Here is a 14,868-nt window from a genome sequence, read left to right on the forward strand (position 1 = left end):
TCCTCCTCCGCATCTTCTCTTCCCACACCGACTAACTTCAAGTCCTCTTCCCCTCCATCCATAAACCTCTCCTCTGGTCTTCTTCTAGACCTCCTACAACCTCAGCGTCCTTCCAGCCTTCTCTCCCGTCCAAATCCAAACCATCTCAGTCTCACTTTACCTTTATCTTCATCGTCGCCAAACCAGAAAAACAGGGCTGCTCGTTTCTATTTCCTAAATTTTGAAAAATAACCTACTAATTCAGAAGATAAACACAGGAACTCAGCCTGATTCTGATACTCATCAGGACTTCCATTTATTTTTCTCACTTCTGCTATTTTAACGGATACCCATTTCCTGCCTCAACACGCACGATGCAAATAAACGCGGCGCGTCGTCGGCCGTCACGGAGGAGGCGCAGGGTGGGAGCGGGACGTGAACGTCCGCGGCCCACCTGGAGGACATCGGGGGACCCCGATGACATCCTTCCTCCGATTTCAAGAAGCTCCGTAACCCCCGCGACGCACCTGGAACAAACACCGCAGTCAAACGGAGCGAAGCGGCCGAACAGAGCCGGCGTCTGTGTCGACACACACACACACACACACACACACACACACACACACACAGGTGGACCTGTGTCGGGGTGGCCTATTAAACAACGCTCCGGCCCCCGAAGGCAGGAAGCTACTATTGACTGGGAGACATCAAGAAAAACGCACCTTTCAAAGCACACACTCGGCACTATACACACCGACGGTGGATAAAATCTGCCGGGTATCAGGTACCGCCCTGAGGGAGAGGGTTGACCCGCTGGGGCGCAAACACACAGCTGACAAGCAAGTCATTCAACCGGCGTAGAGGTAATAGCGGTTTATCAGCGTGCAAAGGAGGTTAACGATTACTGAGAGCGGGCTGGATTATTCATACACCCGCCATGAATTCCCATCTGGAGCGGGAGATGAGGGCGGATAAGGCCGAGGAGAGTCGTGCACAAACATTCGGCGGGTTGCTGTTTGTCCCGCCGCCGACGCCTCGGGACGGTTGTCAGGAAGAGGGCAAAGAGAGGTCATGCGTTGAAATGCCTTAAAGCAAGGCACTTGCCGAAACTCTTACAATGAGAGGCTCCGGTCGGCTACAAAAGCCGGCGCTTGTGAAAGGGGTCCGGAGCCTCGACGGTGATGAAATCTAAAAAAGGGCGGCTCATGTTTGGACGGGGTCTGATAGGCAAATTAAATGGAAATGTCTGGAATGGGACGCCCGTCCGTGAGAAAAGCAACACTAATGAGGGCAGTCTCTAAAACAAAAAGGCGGGGAATTAGATTATTTCCTCTCCATTATTCTCAAAGTCGCTCGAGGATTTTTGGTTTTCGCTAGCGGAAAAAAGGGAAGAAACGCGCCGGGGGACGAGGCTCCGACTCGAGAGGGGCTCTCGAGCGGATGAGAGCCGGAGCGAACGTCTCGGTGAGTAGAAAAAACAAACAAAAAAAAAAAAAGGAAGGGCGGCGGAGAGATCTCAAGAGAGGCTCGCAGTCAAGTGGGGACCGAGCGACCGAGGAGAAGACGTCATTTGAGTCGCCGGGGAAGGGAGAAATCCAGCGTCGGTGCAGGGAAGGGGATTTAAAACACCGAACGGAGCGCGCGAAGGCGTCAGCAACAGATGGAGAATGTGCGCGGCGACGAGGCTCGGGGGTGAATTTGAATGTCGGCGGCGGCGGCGAGAGGGTGTTTATCGTTTTACGTCGGCCGAGCGTTTCGGAGCCGTTGTCCATGTCGGGCGATATTCAAAGCCGCATTGTGTGGCGAGGGGGGCGGGGGAGAGACGGGAAGAGAAAGGGGGTTAGAAGTGACCTTATGTGTTGGGGTCTTTTTTTTTTTTGTATACCAGGAAGGAAAAAAAAAAAAAAAACGCATGCAGGACGAGTCCCTAATGATCACAACTTGAGCTCTTGCCTTTTTAATTACCCACCCAGGCCTGACTGAGTCTCACAAAGCTCTCCGTCCCCGAGAATGGAGTGGCGCGGCGGAACAAAAACAGGCCAATTCCTTGGGAAGGATGCCCTCTGAACCCGGCAGCTAATGCAGCCCCTGCTGTTCCAGTCGGTCATTATTGCGGCTGAAAAGCAGGAAAGAGGACGGCACTCCAAAACAAGGCCACCGCGGCGGACGTCATGGTCCACGGGCCGTGTGAGAAGAGCTCCTCTGTGACAACGCCGGCGCCGGACGAGCACCTTAACACACATTCCGGGCCCGGGACGCTGTATTAAACATTTCGGATCGATCCGACAAACAACGGGCTAACGGCTACCGTAGCGCTCAAGCTCAAGGGAGAGCGCGCGGCTGAGCGGGGGCCCCTCCCGAGGGCGCCGCCGCCGCCGCCGTCACTCATCCGGCCCCCATCAATCAACCTCATCTGCCGAATCTGACTTTATCTTAATGAGCTGTTGTTATTCCGGTAAATGACTTGAGACAACTTCCAGCCACGGAACAAGAGGAGGGGTATTGTCACGGTAACGAAGCCCCACAGCTGATGCCACGTCCGGCCGGCAGGTGAACATCTGGGACTTAAAAGTCCTCCAAAAAAAAAGAGAAAAGGCGGTCTTGTTGCGGCTCAGACTCCCAGACGGGACAGTGTGTTTTCCTCTGTATTGTCTTTGCACTGCATTGCGTTTCCTATTGTCGCATCACAATGTGTGAGGAATGTGTGTGTATGTGTGTGTGTGTGTGTGTGTTTTGAAGGTTGGAGGGATAGGGGGGGGCTTAATTCCAGACATCCTGCTCTTATCGTCCACCGCCTCAGGTCGACTGCGGCTGCCATTACACACACACACACACACACACACACACACACATTCACATATATATCTATTATAAGTTACAAATCCACAGCAAACTTTTGTTCCCCTTTTTGCAGGTTGTTTTTCAGGGGATCATATCAAAATATTTTTAGTTATATCCCTTGCTATCACTCTCCAGTGACATGCGTGAAGATGTGATCATTGTTTTACTTGGCAGTTTTGAGTTCATGTGACAGAAACAATTAATGACAAGTGAAATACATCAATTATGTAACAAAAAATACTGACTGTGAATGAAATCAGTCCTTCATTCAGTCATTCGTTTCTTCCACGAGTTTCCCAGAATCTCAAATTTAGTGCCGGCATGGTTCATACAAAAAAAGAAAAATCTTTTTCAATGAATATAATTTACTGTCTGATAGATGCACAGAAAAAAAAACGATAATTCATTTAGCGATTGAGTCCTTCATATGATTATGACGAGGGATGCCGCCATTGTGACATAATCAACATCATTATAAAAAAAAAAAAGAGTGCAAAAAGAGTCATTAAATTACAGCTTTTTTAATTACCTGACGGACCGTCTTGGAACTGTCGCTCATACGAATGTCCTGTGCTGCAGCACCCTCTAGTGGTTAGAATTGCCCCCGAAATTAAAAAACAAAGTCAAGAGATAATGTTTCGCTTCAGTACGGACCTGTTTTTACAAAGAATGTAAATAAATTAAGGGTCCCTTGGACTCAGGGTGGCTCTTCCTGTCTGGAGAGATTCCCTGAGGTGTGTGTCGGAAAGTGCGCGAGTCGAAAATGCAGACGAAGGGAAGTTTCGAGGGCAAAAACTCGCCGATCCGGGTTCTTGGCGGCCCGGCTCGGCGCTTTCAGTCGTCCGGATCCGCTACGAGTTCACAGCTCTTTATTCTGCCGAGGGATGATCCTCCTGCGGTACGTCCGTCTTTCCGAAATATTGCGCCTGACCTTGACCACGGCTGAAGGAGCAAAGTCCACCTCCAGAGACGGGCTCGAGTAGGCCCGCTGCAGGACCTCCTCGTCCTCGTCATCCTCCCCGGCCGAGCCGGCGACGACGGCCTTGTCGAAGAGCTTCAGGTTGCCGCCGTTCAAGGCGCCGCCGTCCGACTTCGCCACGCTCGTCCACACCCCGAGTGCCTGGGTGTAAATCTCGTAGCGACAAATCTGTGGGGGTTCCGACAAGACGTTAACGGTCACTTGCACATCCCGGCGCATCGGTTTCTCTCGAAGTGACGGCAAACGCACCTCGTACTGCAGGTACTCTCCTCGGACGCGATGCTCCTCCAGGTCCCTGGCTTTGGCTTTCTTGCCCTCCGGAGAGCTGTCCTGCAGGTACGACAGGTCGGCCCTGAACGACTCCAGCATTCCCGTGTGGGACTGCAGCTGCCGCTCCTGGAGGGAATCAGATATCCCGATCGATCACTATCATGTCCAAAGATCTCTGCAGGGTCGTCTGACCCTGTCCAAGGTGACCACCTGGTGGCCAGAAACGCAAACTAACAAAGAGCTTATTGTCGCCTTCTTAAAGTAATCGTATTGCTGTAAGTCGTTTGTTGAGAAAACGCAAAAAGCTGAGCCCTTTGCTAAACAAGGGGTTGATTTTGGAAAAAAAAAAAGCATGATTTTGTCAAAAAGTGACTTTTAAGATGGTACCAATGTACTAAAACAAAGCTAAAGGAAACTAGTCATCCTGACCAAAAATATAAGATGTCAGAGTGAGTTTTATGAAAAACGAGGGATTTATCGAAATCATGCATCTAAAGATAAGATATTAGAAATTGGACAGATTGCCTTGACTTGGGCCTTCGTACATTTAACAAATCTCTGGTCCAAAATTCACGTCCAGTGAAATAAATTCAAATCACAACAACTGGTAAATTCTCTGCTCAGCCTCCATGATTGGAACGATCGATACAAACCGAGAGGCCGCACAGGAATGAAAAGCCCGGGATGCACGCGATGCTTGATGTAGGGATTCCAAGAAGATACACGACGGTTTACTCGGACTCAGATCCAGTGGGGGGGGGGGGGGGGGGGGGGGGGAAGCGACGTACCAGTGTGTGAGCCGACTGAGAGGCCGGCAGGATGGGCCTGCAGAACCTCCTCTGCGAGCCCACCGCCGCCGGGAACGGGGGCGACGAGCGAAGGGCCGAAACCAGGTTGATGCGGTTGATCCAGGAGTTCATCTCCGTTTTGGTTCTGAGGACAAACGCCGCTGAGTGAGGGACACACACACACACACACACACACATGATGTGCAGAGACTTACGGGACCTGGAAGAGGAAAACCCTCCAGTCCGCCGTCTGCAGTCGGAAGACGTGCGGCTTCTTGGTGTAGTCGGTTGCCGGCTCGGCCAGGGAGTGATGGACGCTAACCACCTCCTCGCTACTCTGGTTGTCCCTCCGGTTGGGGTCCTGACACGCAGAGACGGTCCAATGAGTGTGTGGACATGGATGAAGAAAGCACGTGGACACCAAGACAGGTGGCGTTAATTACCTTCTGTAGGTAGAGGACCATTCCCTTCAGGCATCCGTAGAACATCTTCCAGCCTCTTTTCCCCCAGGGAGCTGCAAGACACACACACACACACACACAGTAGTGATGATGGAGTCCAGCTGGTGTCTGGTGTACATGCACAAACACTTGGGGTTCTCCTTGTGCGAGGAGATCCTGCCAGACTATGTCTGGAACAGGGAGAGTGAAAGCTACATTCATTTGTTCTTGAGCAGCGAATGCATTCAGAAACAAGAAATGTAATTATGTGGAACAAACACTTTTTTTTACAGAATCCAAAAAATACAAAAAAAAACACTCGTAAGATTACTCCTTCTCAATAAGTGATGGTCGTACACTGTCTGACTTTAACATGAGTACACAGTTACTTTTGCAACCGTCATTGAAATTAAATAAAAATGAAAAAAAGAGTATATATTAAAACAATATATGATAAAAATCACAAATTAGCAAGCCTATAGTGTTGATTTTTTTTGTATCAGATCATTTATTTTTTTGTACTCTGAAGTTTCCATGAAATTTGAATAACATTCGTTCATGAATGAATTAATCTATTCACTTATTTATTCCCTTATTTATCGGTAAATACCCGTCAATCACAGGGCCGCATATAGCGAAATGCAAACGTTCACTCTCATGCAAACATCTGGAACAGCTACGAGTAGCTTGGGGAAATAAATTATAAATATTTAATTAAAGTGTATTTCATTTGTGTTACTTCCTTTTTTTGATTTTTAGTTTTAAGTTGGAAGATTATTGTGATCTTGAAATATTAAATAAAATTATATTTATTATTTTTCGCCACTCAAAACAAACGTCAGCCGGTAAAGTCCCGATCTGCAGATGCCGTGCGCAGAAGTTGAGGAGCAGAAGTCCCATAAACCAGGTAAAATAAATACTTATGAAGATATTTTGCAAATATTTATTTTTTATTGTTTACTGACACAGTGATTTTTTTTCCCGATTTATTTTTAAAATTCAGGTCAAGGCTAAAAATGAGCTCAAAATGAGTTCATTACATAAATAAAATTTAATTTTCTCCGTAATACTTTGTACAAACAAGTGTGTAGTGTGTTGCTTCTGAAATTCACAAAGTGTAAAGGTAATATAAAGCAATATATACAGTGGAACCTTTATTTTAGACGTCAAAAAGTAACTGCGGCTCCCAGTGTTTTCTTTTCCGAGGAAACCGGGTCCAAATGGCTCTTTGGGTGTTACGGGTTGCCGACCCCTGATCTGGAATATTTAGGGTCTCCGGGGTGTGTTTTTGGACTGTGGGAGGAACCCTGAGAACGCGGAGAAACCCCACGTAGACACGGGGGAGACCATGGAAACCTTCTTGCTGTGAGGCGAAAGCGCCAGCAACCGCCCGTCGGTTTCAACACCGAAGCTCCTCGGATCCACTCACTGCGCTTCCCGTCGATATCGGCGTGGATCTTCCTGTGGAGGAGCCCCCGCTTGACCTCCGGCGCCGTCTTGTCATGCGGGACGTCCTGGAAGGGGTTGCTCTTTGACCGCAGCGGCGCGTCCTCGCCCGCGTCTTCGTCCGCCAGCACCGAGAACCTCAACTCCTCCTCGTCGCTTCGGGGGAAACGATCGCGGGTCAGGTCGGGCGGAAAAAGGGGGGGATATTTTGGGGCGAAACGGGAGAAAGAGAAGTAAACACTCACACGGCCCATTCCAGCGGCTCGCGCTTGATGGAGTTGTAAAGACTCTGGAACGGAAAAATAACAAATAAAAGGGTGAATGTTTTCATCTGGTCTGCTTTTGCTTACACTTCACAAAAGCTTCCCCAAACTCCAGAGCAGAGCCTCACCTTCAGAAGGTCCTTGTTGAAGTTTTCCCCGTTGTTCATCTTCTCCAGGTTGGACACAAACTTAGAGGAGGACATGGATTTTCCGACATTCTGTCGAGACACAGATCGTCTTTGTGTGACCGATAAAAGGTCGGGTGTGATGATGCCGCCGGAGGCTCGAGAAATGTGGGGCAGAGCGGGAATAAAAACGACGTTTCACAATATTCAGGCCATCATTCTGGGATATTGATATTCATCTCGGGTAAATTCTTGTCGGATCACATAAAAGTGACTGTTGTGTGATTGCGAAGCCGATCTACGGCTGACTTTCTTCACGTGTATTACCGATACTTGCAAAATCCGGGGATGAACTACGCTTTAGACGCAAAAGAATTTCCACAATGGGGATCAATAAAGTTCATCTTATCTTACGTGTGATGAGGATACCGAACACCTGATTATGATATGTGTAAATCTATCGCAGTTTAGGTGTTTTTAAAATCTCCCAGAGCCAGCAGGACGCCTCACCTGTCCGTGCAGGTCAGTGTTGAGCAGCATCAGAGCACAGGTGAGAGCCAGCACTGCCTCTGAGGATGGAAAGGACGAGAGTAAAACACAAACGCAGAGCGGGAGCAGCGTCCGGTTAAAAAAGCGACGGAGGCTCACCTGACGACGAGTAGGAGTCCGGGTTGCACTCGTGGAACCGGCCGGCGAAATGCTGCAGCACACGTTCCCTTTCCTGGGTCTCTCCGATCAGAAGAACCACTTTCAGAAAAGACCTGAGAAGAGAGAAGGGGAATAGAAATGAATGCACATCGTGAGGTATTAACGGCGACTATTTGTGCCTCTGCAACCCTCACCTGAGGCCGCGGTCCAGAGTTTGGCCGCTGAAGTCGAAGTATCTGAGATACTCCTCTCCGACTGCACGGCTAAAGTCATTGCTGCGGAGACATGTTACATTTTAGGAATTAAAAGGCGACTGTTTAGAAGTTTAAGCATCGCAGCAAGGATACCACGGGGGGGTTTTTCAGTGAAGTATTTTTCTCCTCACATTATGTTAGAAAATTGTGTATCTTGCGAGATTTATTAATAAACCGCGTTGCACAAGATGATTAAATTCACCGAATCCCAAAAGCCTAGCAGGCTTCTTTGACAAATCAAATGAAATGTCCTGTGATTTTCTTTGAAATGATCCCTTCTCTGTTGTTCATTCTGTTCTTAACTATGTCATTAAGGTTTAAAACTTCAGCCATCATCCTTCGTGTCACTTTGTCCGATTTTCCAAAAAGGCTCAATGTAAGACGTCTTTAAGGCCTGTCAGTCAGATAAAAGATGCATTATCTGATTTAAATAATCATGGGTTTGTTTTGGGCTGAAATAAAAATCAAATTGATCCGTTTCACTCAAAATTTCTCTTTAATAGATATTCTGCAGTTATTTTTCCCCCCGACAGAATATACCCAGCTTGAAGGTTAAATCAGCTTTCTCAGCAGCTTCCTCCGTCCCGCTGCTCCTATAGCTACTGCTTTTTTGTTAAGTTTGCATTGAATTCCCAGGATATTTTCTGCAGGGAAAGCTGGTGCGTTCGCAGTCTCTGAAAACAAGTCTCTGAAAAGTCATCCTTTTTCGCAAGAAGCTCCATTTTTATCCGTGTTTTTTTTTTATTTATTTACTGAAAATGAAGACGAGCAGATGAAATGTATACGTTGAATTTAGTTTGCAGCTGTTTGCGTGCTCGCTTGCTGCACAGGTGTTGAGGGCACAACCTATGAAGCCACATCCTTCGCTCAAAATACAACACACTTTGAATAGCAGGGAACTTCTGCATGGTTCATTTGAATCAGGATAGGACGGCCCCAGCAGAACCTGGATTTAACCCCGGATTTAATCACGGAACATCGTAGCATCTAAAGAAATCAGCTGACCTCCAGCTCTATAGCGGCCTGTACATTTGAAGGAAGAGAAAACATAATGACTCTACCTTGAAATAATCTAGATAGAGGCCGTAAAATGGGGGGATTTAAACTCCATCCTTTTAAAATGGGAATTGTTCTTGATATAGAACACTAACCCTGCGAAGTGCAAATGAGGCATTTGATATTAAACCTTGTCTATAGGTATGTCCATTTATTGTCCATGCCATGTTTTCTGTCTGTTTTGTTTAGTTCTTCCTCCCTTGTACATAGTTAATACTTTATATTGTATGCTGAAAGAATCAATCGATCAAGAATGTTTTAGTTTCCATATCTGTGCATGTGTGAAAAAGTATAAAAGTATCCGTTTCTTGGGTCTGGTCTCGAAAAAAGTTGAAGATAATGTTAAAATGTAAACATGACATGATATATCTAACAAGAAGTGTGGAAAAAAAAAAGGAGGGAATCAATCACATGATCATACCCTTTAAAAATGGCGCCACAATAACATGTTTGTTAACATATTTCTGGTGAGCGTCTGAGGAAGAGCCCGTGGTTGTTTGAAACGTCATGGGACGATAAGTTTTGTAAAACAAATTAATTTAATTTTTGGAGCACTTTTGATGACACATGTGGGTAAAAAGAGGGGTTCGGGGTAACAAATGAAACTGAACTCTGCGCTGACTCTCTTCCCCGTCTGCAAATCCACCGACCCCCCCGTCGGCTGCAGCTGAGTTCCGACTAACTTTTGATCGCGATGCAGGAAAAACATAAACTGTGCCCTTACTCTTTGTCGAGGTGCTTCACCACATCCACGCGCTGGATCCCGTCCAGCTTGTTTAGCCGCTCGGCGAGGCGGCGGGCCATCTGTCTCTCCAAACCGCCTCCATTCATGTGAGGCATGGCGTTCTCAGGTTTGCTTTGCTCCCCGTTTGCCACGATTATTCGCGCCGTTCCATTGTCGCCGAAGCCCGACTCTTCGGCTCGGTGCGAAGTTTTAGCCCGAGGACCCGTCTGGTTTGACTCGGAGGGCGGCTGCGTGACCTCAGCCTCCGAAAACAGCTGTTCTATTATTCCTGACTCAGCCTGTGGTTCCACTTGCCGCTCAGAGACTGCTGGCTCAGGCGAGCTGGCGCTTTGCCGGCGCTGCTGTTCATTCTGCCATGATGGCTCGGTCTCTTCCCGCGGCTCAGCGTCACCGGATGGGACGGCGTTCTGCGGCGCCTCTGTATTCGCCGGTTCAACTAACACTCGGGTCTCGGTCGCCTGTTCCAACAGCGGCGAGGGGCGCGAGTCTCCACCGATTAGCTCCTCCGCCTGGATTAGCACTGCTGTGTCCTCTGACGTCTTCTGCTCACTAGCTTGACACTCTAAACAGCCCGGGGGATCCTGTTTTGCAGTGAGCTCCGGACAGGGTCGGATCCAATCTGCGCCATCAGCCCTCTGGTTATGTGATTCCACGCTGTCATCACGTTGGAAAACAGTCTCCGACGGTCCGGGCGCCGCGTTCTGGTCGACGTCCTCGCAATTTTCCGGTCGTTCCCTCTGAACTGCGGGAAATTTGAGCAATTCCAATTCTTCGTCTGACTGACGGCTTTCACCCGAACTCTCACGCTGTGGCGAATGAATAAGCGTCTCCAGGCCGATGGTTAACCAAGTATCTTCAGCTTGCTGCGGTTCTTCTTGTACCTCCCTGAAAGTTGGGTTGAGAAACAAAATGTAACACAAAACGCAAGCCTTTGACGGAAATATCGGGGTGTTTATGCTGTACGTGCCCAGCATTATGGATACTTTACAGCTCAACACTACTTGTGCAAAAGAACTAATATTGAAAGGACACCAAAAATTAGTTGTTTTTTTTAAATCTATTTTCAGCAGACTTATGAATAGATAAGTCTTTTCACAGAAATCCGCTCTGGAGCGACAACAACAATAAGCTCAATTCAAATCCTAGCTGATTTATCAGAGTTAAAATGTTCAGTTGTCAAATACAGCGATTGTCATCCGGTTGAAATATACATGATACTCACTCATCGCTCGGACTTTCCTCGCTGCTGTGCGCGTCCTCGTCTGCGTCGCGCGCCGCCTCGCTCTCCTCTTCAGCCTGAACCACATCGACTGAAGCTCGCACTTCTTCTGAGTCGGTTTGTCCAGTCAGCAGAACATCATGCCCTCCCTTTTCCTCTTTCAGTGTAAAATCTACACCAAGATCTATGGCATCATCTGGGTCCTCCTGTTCCTCTTCCTCCTTCACCACAGGAATATCATCTGACGGCACGATTTCGACAGCATCCGTAGTTTGCTGGCGTCTCTCCTCTCCTTCCGAATCTGTGCTCACCGAGAACTCTGGATGAGACGTTGGAGAAACACGCCGGTGACGGTTTGGCAGTAAACACCAGAATTTACTGATCACTCATTGGAAGACAGAAACGCGGATTAAGAACAATAGCCGCTTTGTTCCATCGACATCTGACGACAATAACAATAACGGCTGCTACTGAATGCCCAATGGTGTGTAAAAGCTTTGTTTGAAGTGATACGTACCATCTGAGCTGTCGTCTAACAGCTCAAGGGTTAAACCTTCCCCTCCCTGCGTAAGCGGGTCGTCGACTGCGCCATCACGTAGCTGGAAATTGCAAAACAGGCCATCAGTCTTGAATATGTGAAAGAGAACTTGTGACCGACGATGAGGCCGCCGCCTTTGAGCTGCGTCCCGGCTCTGCTATTTCAACCCTGCTAAAAACTAAGCTAAGGAGCTTAGCTAAATGGAGCTAAAAAAAATAGGACGCCACATCTCCGCTCATGTATAAACATAGAAAGTGACATGAATCTGGAAAGTGGCGTGCCTCTTGGTTCTTCCTGCGTTACTTCACATTTGGTCCGTACCTCCGATCCGTTGCCAGTCACTTCCAGCGGAAGGTCTGATGGAGGCCGCAAATTTTGTTCCTCTCTATCTTCCTGTGAGACAAGCCCAGCACGAACGTTGTGAGATCGTTGAAGCAACGAGGAAGTGGTTTGTTGATTCATCGTGCTCTCGGTTCTGACCGCATGCGTCTCCGAGGCATCATCGGGCATGTCCCACCGCACCGTGGCGAAGGAAAGCGACGCAGTGGTAAAGGTCAAGGGCGGCACCGGCCAAAATAGCGGCTCCAAGTCTTCGGTGTCCTCCAGAAGGTCTTGTTGACCATGTGAGGGAATATGAACTTGCTCTGTTTCGGGTACTTCGTTACTCTGTGTCTCGCTCCACGCCACATCCTCCATTGACGGGTCCGTAGGACTCGGTGCGGCTCGCTGAAGCTGCATATTTGGTAGAGAGGAGCACTGATTCTCTTCATCCATTGGTGTTTCCCAGAGTCCAGTCCGTTAGCGTTTGAAAAAAGCCGTAGCTGTCAATGTGAGCCCTTAAGATGTAGGTCTTTGCCGTGGGACATTTTCTTACGCGAGCTCAGGATCCTGGAGCGTCTAGGAAAAAAGAAAGACATTTCAAAATAACATCTGCAACCACGCCCAACGCGGGTTCAAGTTGATAGTAAGGTACATGTTGCTGTAAAATGCTGATCGAGCACAAGAAACAATGTTTCTCTGTTTTCATGAAACAGGATGACAAGAAAGAATGAAAAAAAAAACTGTAGGGCGTATCTCCAGGAAGAACATCTGTTTAGCTGATAGACAAAAAAGGCTATTCATGAGATTTTTCTATATTTGCCCATAGAGAAAGTTTTTTTCCAATCATTTGTGCTAAAATTGACATTTAAAATTTCACATCTACCCTTAAACCGTCCCCGAGCCTCGGCAGCGCCGTGACATCACATGCACTCACCCATTTTAAACATGATCAAGTTAGAAGAAGAGTAGATCCCGACGATTTCCCCCGTTAATCTTTTTGTGAGAGACGTGTGGCGTCGAGCAAAATAACCCAAAGGAAAAGAAAATTGCATCTGCGAGACACAAAGTGATGATAAGAAAAGAGAGAGGTGTGTGTGTGATGCAGACCGAGGGGGGCGGAGGGTTGGCTTGAGGGGTTTTTCATGGTGAGCAGTTATACTGGCTGCGGGTTTACTGTGTTATCTCTATGACACACCGTGACCCAGTGTGATGGACAGAACTGTGACAGTCCAAAGAAGCTACATGTTTCCAACACCATCCTAGGACATACCGTCGCGGGTTTAAGCCGACAACCCCCTATTTGTTTTCACAAAAATCTGCAACAGCTTCCACGTCGCTCTTATCGAGCCGCTAGACTTCTGTTCACATTATTGCACTGACATCTGGCACAGACATTTACCATATTTCCTGTGTGGGTTTTTCGCTTCTCACTTCCTGTTGAGATGCAGTAAGTATGTGTTGAGTGTTGCAAAAAAAAAAAGAAAAAAGGAACGAGACGCTTGTCTATGAATCAGTCAGACTTGCATAATGGAGAGAAAAACACATGCTTAGAAAAATGTATTATATTGAAAATGTAAAATTTATAAAATAACTCATTAAGTTTTCAGTAGCTGAAACTGACTCATAACTGCGCGGATTACTAACTAATTTTATCGTTTCATTTGATTTGATTGGACTCATCCCCATGACTTAATCTCCAGCTGCACTGTTGACTATATAAACTGGAGGGGAAAAAAAAACTCCAGGAATTTCTGGAAATGCCTTTCTCCGTCTTGTGAAATAGGGGACAAAAATACATGCAGATATTTATAGTCAACATATCGTTAGTCATAGCGGGAACACCAAGAGAAGGTCGATATGGGGAACTTTATGCAGCACGTAACAGATATCTACAAAAAAGTGTCAATGTAAGAGAAGCAAAATAGAAAAGGAACATAACAAAAACTGGCACTTAAAGATTGACTTCTCTATTGCATATTATTCTGCATATATTATAAACATCAGTCGGGCAATCCGATGTGTGCAATCCATCGCCAAGAATACTTCGAAGCCCCGAAGAACACAGTAGGGGAAACCCTTTCAGGCCGTGAAGCATGACTTACTGACCTCCAGGCTTCTTGGAGCTACATCATATGATCAGCCAACTTGTGACGTGTTAAGCCAAATCTTGTGGAAGGAAAGACATTCTGTTACACTGGGTTTACACTGCAGTCATAGAGCTACACATGGTCTCTACTCATTGCGTCTTTACCTGTTTTCGCGCAAACGCACAAGTCTGTCGTTCCCTCTGTCGGAGCCAGGAAGCCTTTCAGTCCGTTGTGTCGCACGTGGAAGTTTTTGAGCTTGGAGTCCCCGCCTGGACCATCGTTTTCATGCGTCCTGCCCTTTTACAGACACGTCAAAATGCTCTTTCTAAAATGAGGTTGAGAGTTTAGGGGGGAAGGAAGGTAATAGCCGTTTGTAAAGGGGAAGAAATCACGCATTGTTAATGGCAGATGACTAAGAAGTGAAAGATACCTGAGAGGTCTGAGCCTACACACCCACAACCCTAAGGGTGTGCAGGCAGGCACCCGGCACACACACACACACACACACACACACACACACACACACACACACACACACACACACACACACACACACACACACACACACACACAGGTGATGGGAGTGGCAGAGCTTCATTCCTGCAAATACAGTAACAACAGAGGGAATGATGTGGTAAAACCAGAAGGTGCCTTGCATGCGTTTTCTTCAGTTGTCAGTGTGAATAGTTTGGCCATTCGTTTTCATCTATTAGCTGGAAAAACAGGTTGTTTTCAAAGCGCCTTTGAAAATATGTAGAGCTTTAAAAAATGATTTTGTGTTAATAGATATAACCTTTGAGGACAATAGGTTATTATATCAAACTTTCTGTCGCCGTCTGTTTTTTCAGAAAGTACAAAAAAAAGAGCCA

The 14,868-nt window shown here is 47.2% G+C and overlaps 1 protein-coding gene across 5 annotated transcripts; it reads right to left on the bottom strand.

Moving 5' to 3' along the window:
• Positions 1-2,970: 2,970 nt before the first annotated feature.
• On the bottom strand, positions 2,971-14,399 carry LOC147230919 (uncharacterized). Of its 5 annotated transcripts, XM_086151853.1 has the most exons (18): positions 14,164-14,398; positions 14,015-14,078; positions 12,072-12,488; positions 11,913-11,984; positions 11,571-11,652; positions 11,057-11,372; positions 9,814-10,719; positions 7,974-8,054; positions 7,780-7,892; positions 7,642-7,700; positions 7,135-7,224; positions 6,989-7,032; positions 6,727-6,899; positions 5,301-5,371; positions 5,073-5,218; positions 4,858-5,002; positions 4,049-4,195; positions 2,971-3,967 (listed from the first exon to the last, which is right to left on the bottom strand). In XM_086151853.1, exons 3-18 carry the CDS (start codon positions 12,363-12,365, stop codon positions 3,680-3,682), a joined length of 3,027 nt encoding a protein of 1,008 aa, XP_086007979.1. In that variant the 5' UTR covers positions 12,366-12,488; positions 14,015-14,078; positions 14,164-14,398; the 3' UTR covers positions 2,971-3,679. The 5 variants fall into 5 exon arrangements, with proteins under 5 accessions (XP_086007979.1, XP_086007976.1, XP_086007978.1 ...); XM_086151850.1 differs by having other exon boundaries at positions 11,913-12,488; positions 14,019-14,078; positions 14,164-14,399; XM_086151852.1 differs by having other exon boundaries at positions 11,057-11,354; positions 11,913-12,488; positions 14,164-14,399.
• Between the last annotated feature and the right edge of the window lie 469 nt (positions 14,400-14,868).

Source organism: Fistularia commersonii, chromosome 9 (genome assembly GCF_037954325.1).
Source record: "Fistularia commersonii isolate RoL2024-O1a breed Wild chromosome 9, RoL_Fcom_v1.0, whole genome shotgun sequence".
NCBI classification, from domain to species: Eukaryota; Metazoa; Chordata; class Actinopteri; order Syngnathiformes; family Fistulariidae; genus Fistularia; species Fistularia commersonii.

What these genes read in the sequence shown, in the direction of transcription:
- LOC147230919 (XM_086151850.1), bottom strand. Translation starts at nt 12,365, where the DNA reads ATGGATGAAGAGAATCAGTGCTCCTCTCTACCAAATATGCAGCTTCAG. An exon ending in GTTTTCCTCTTCCAGGTCCC is followed by an intron (nt 5,003 to 5,072) that starts GTAAGTCTCTGC and finishes GTTTGTCCTCAG; the next exon opens with AACCAAAACGGAGATGAACT. An exon ending in GAGAGTACCTGCAGTACGAG is followed by an intron (nt 3,968 to 4,048) that starts GTGCGTTTGCCG and finishes GAACCCCCACAG; the next exon opens with ATTTGTCGCTACGAGATTTA.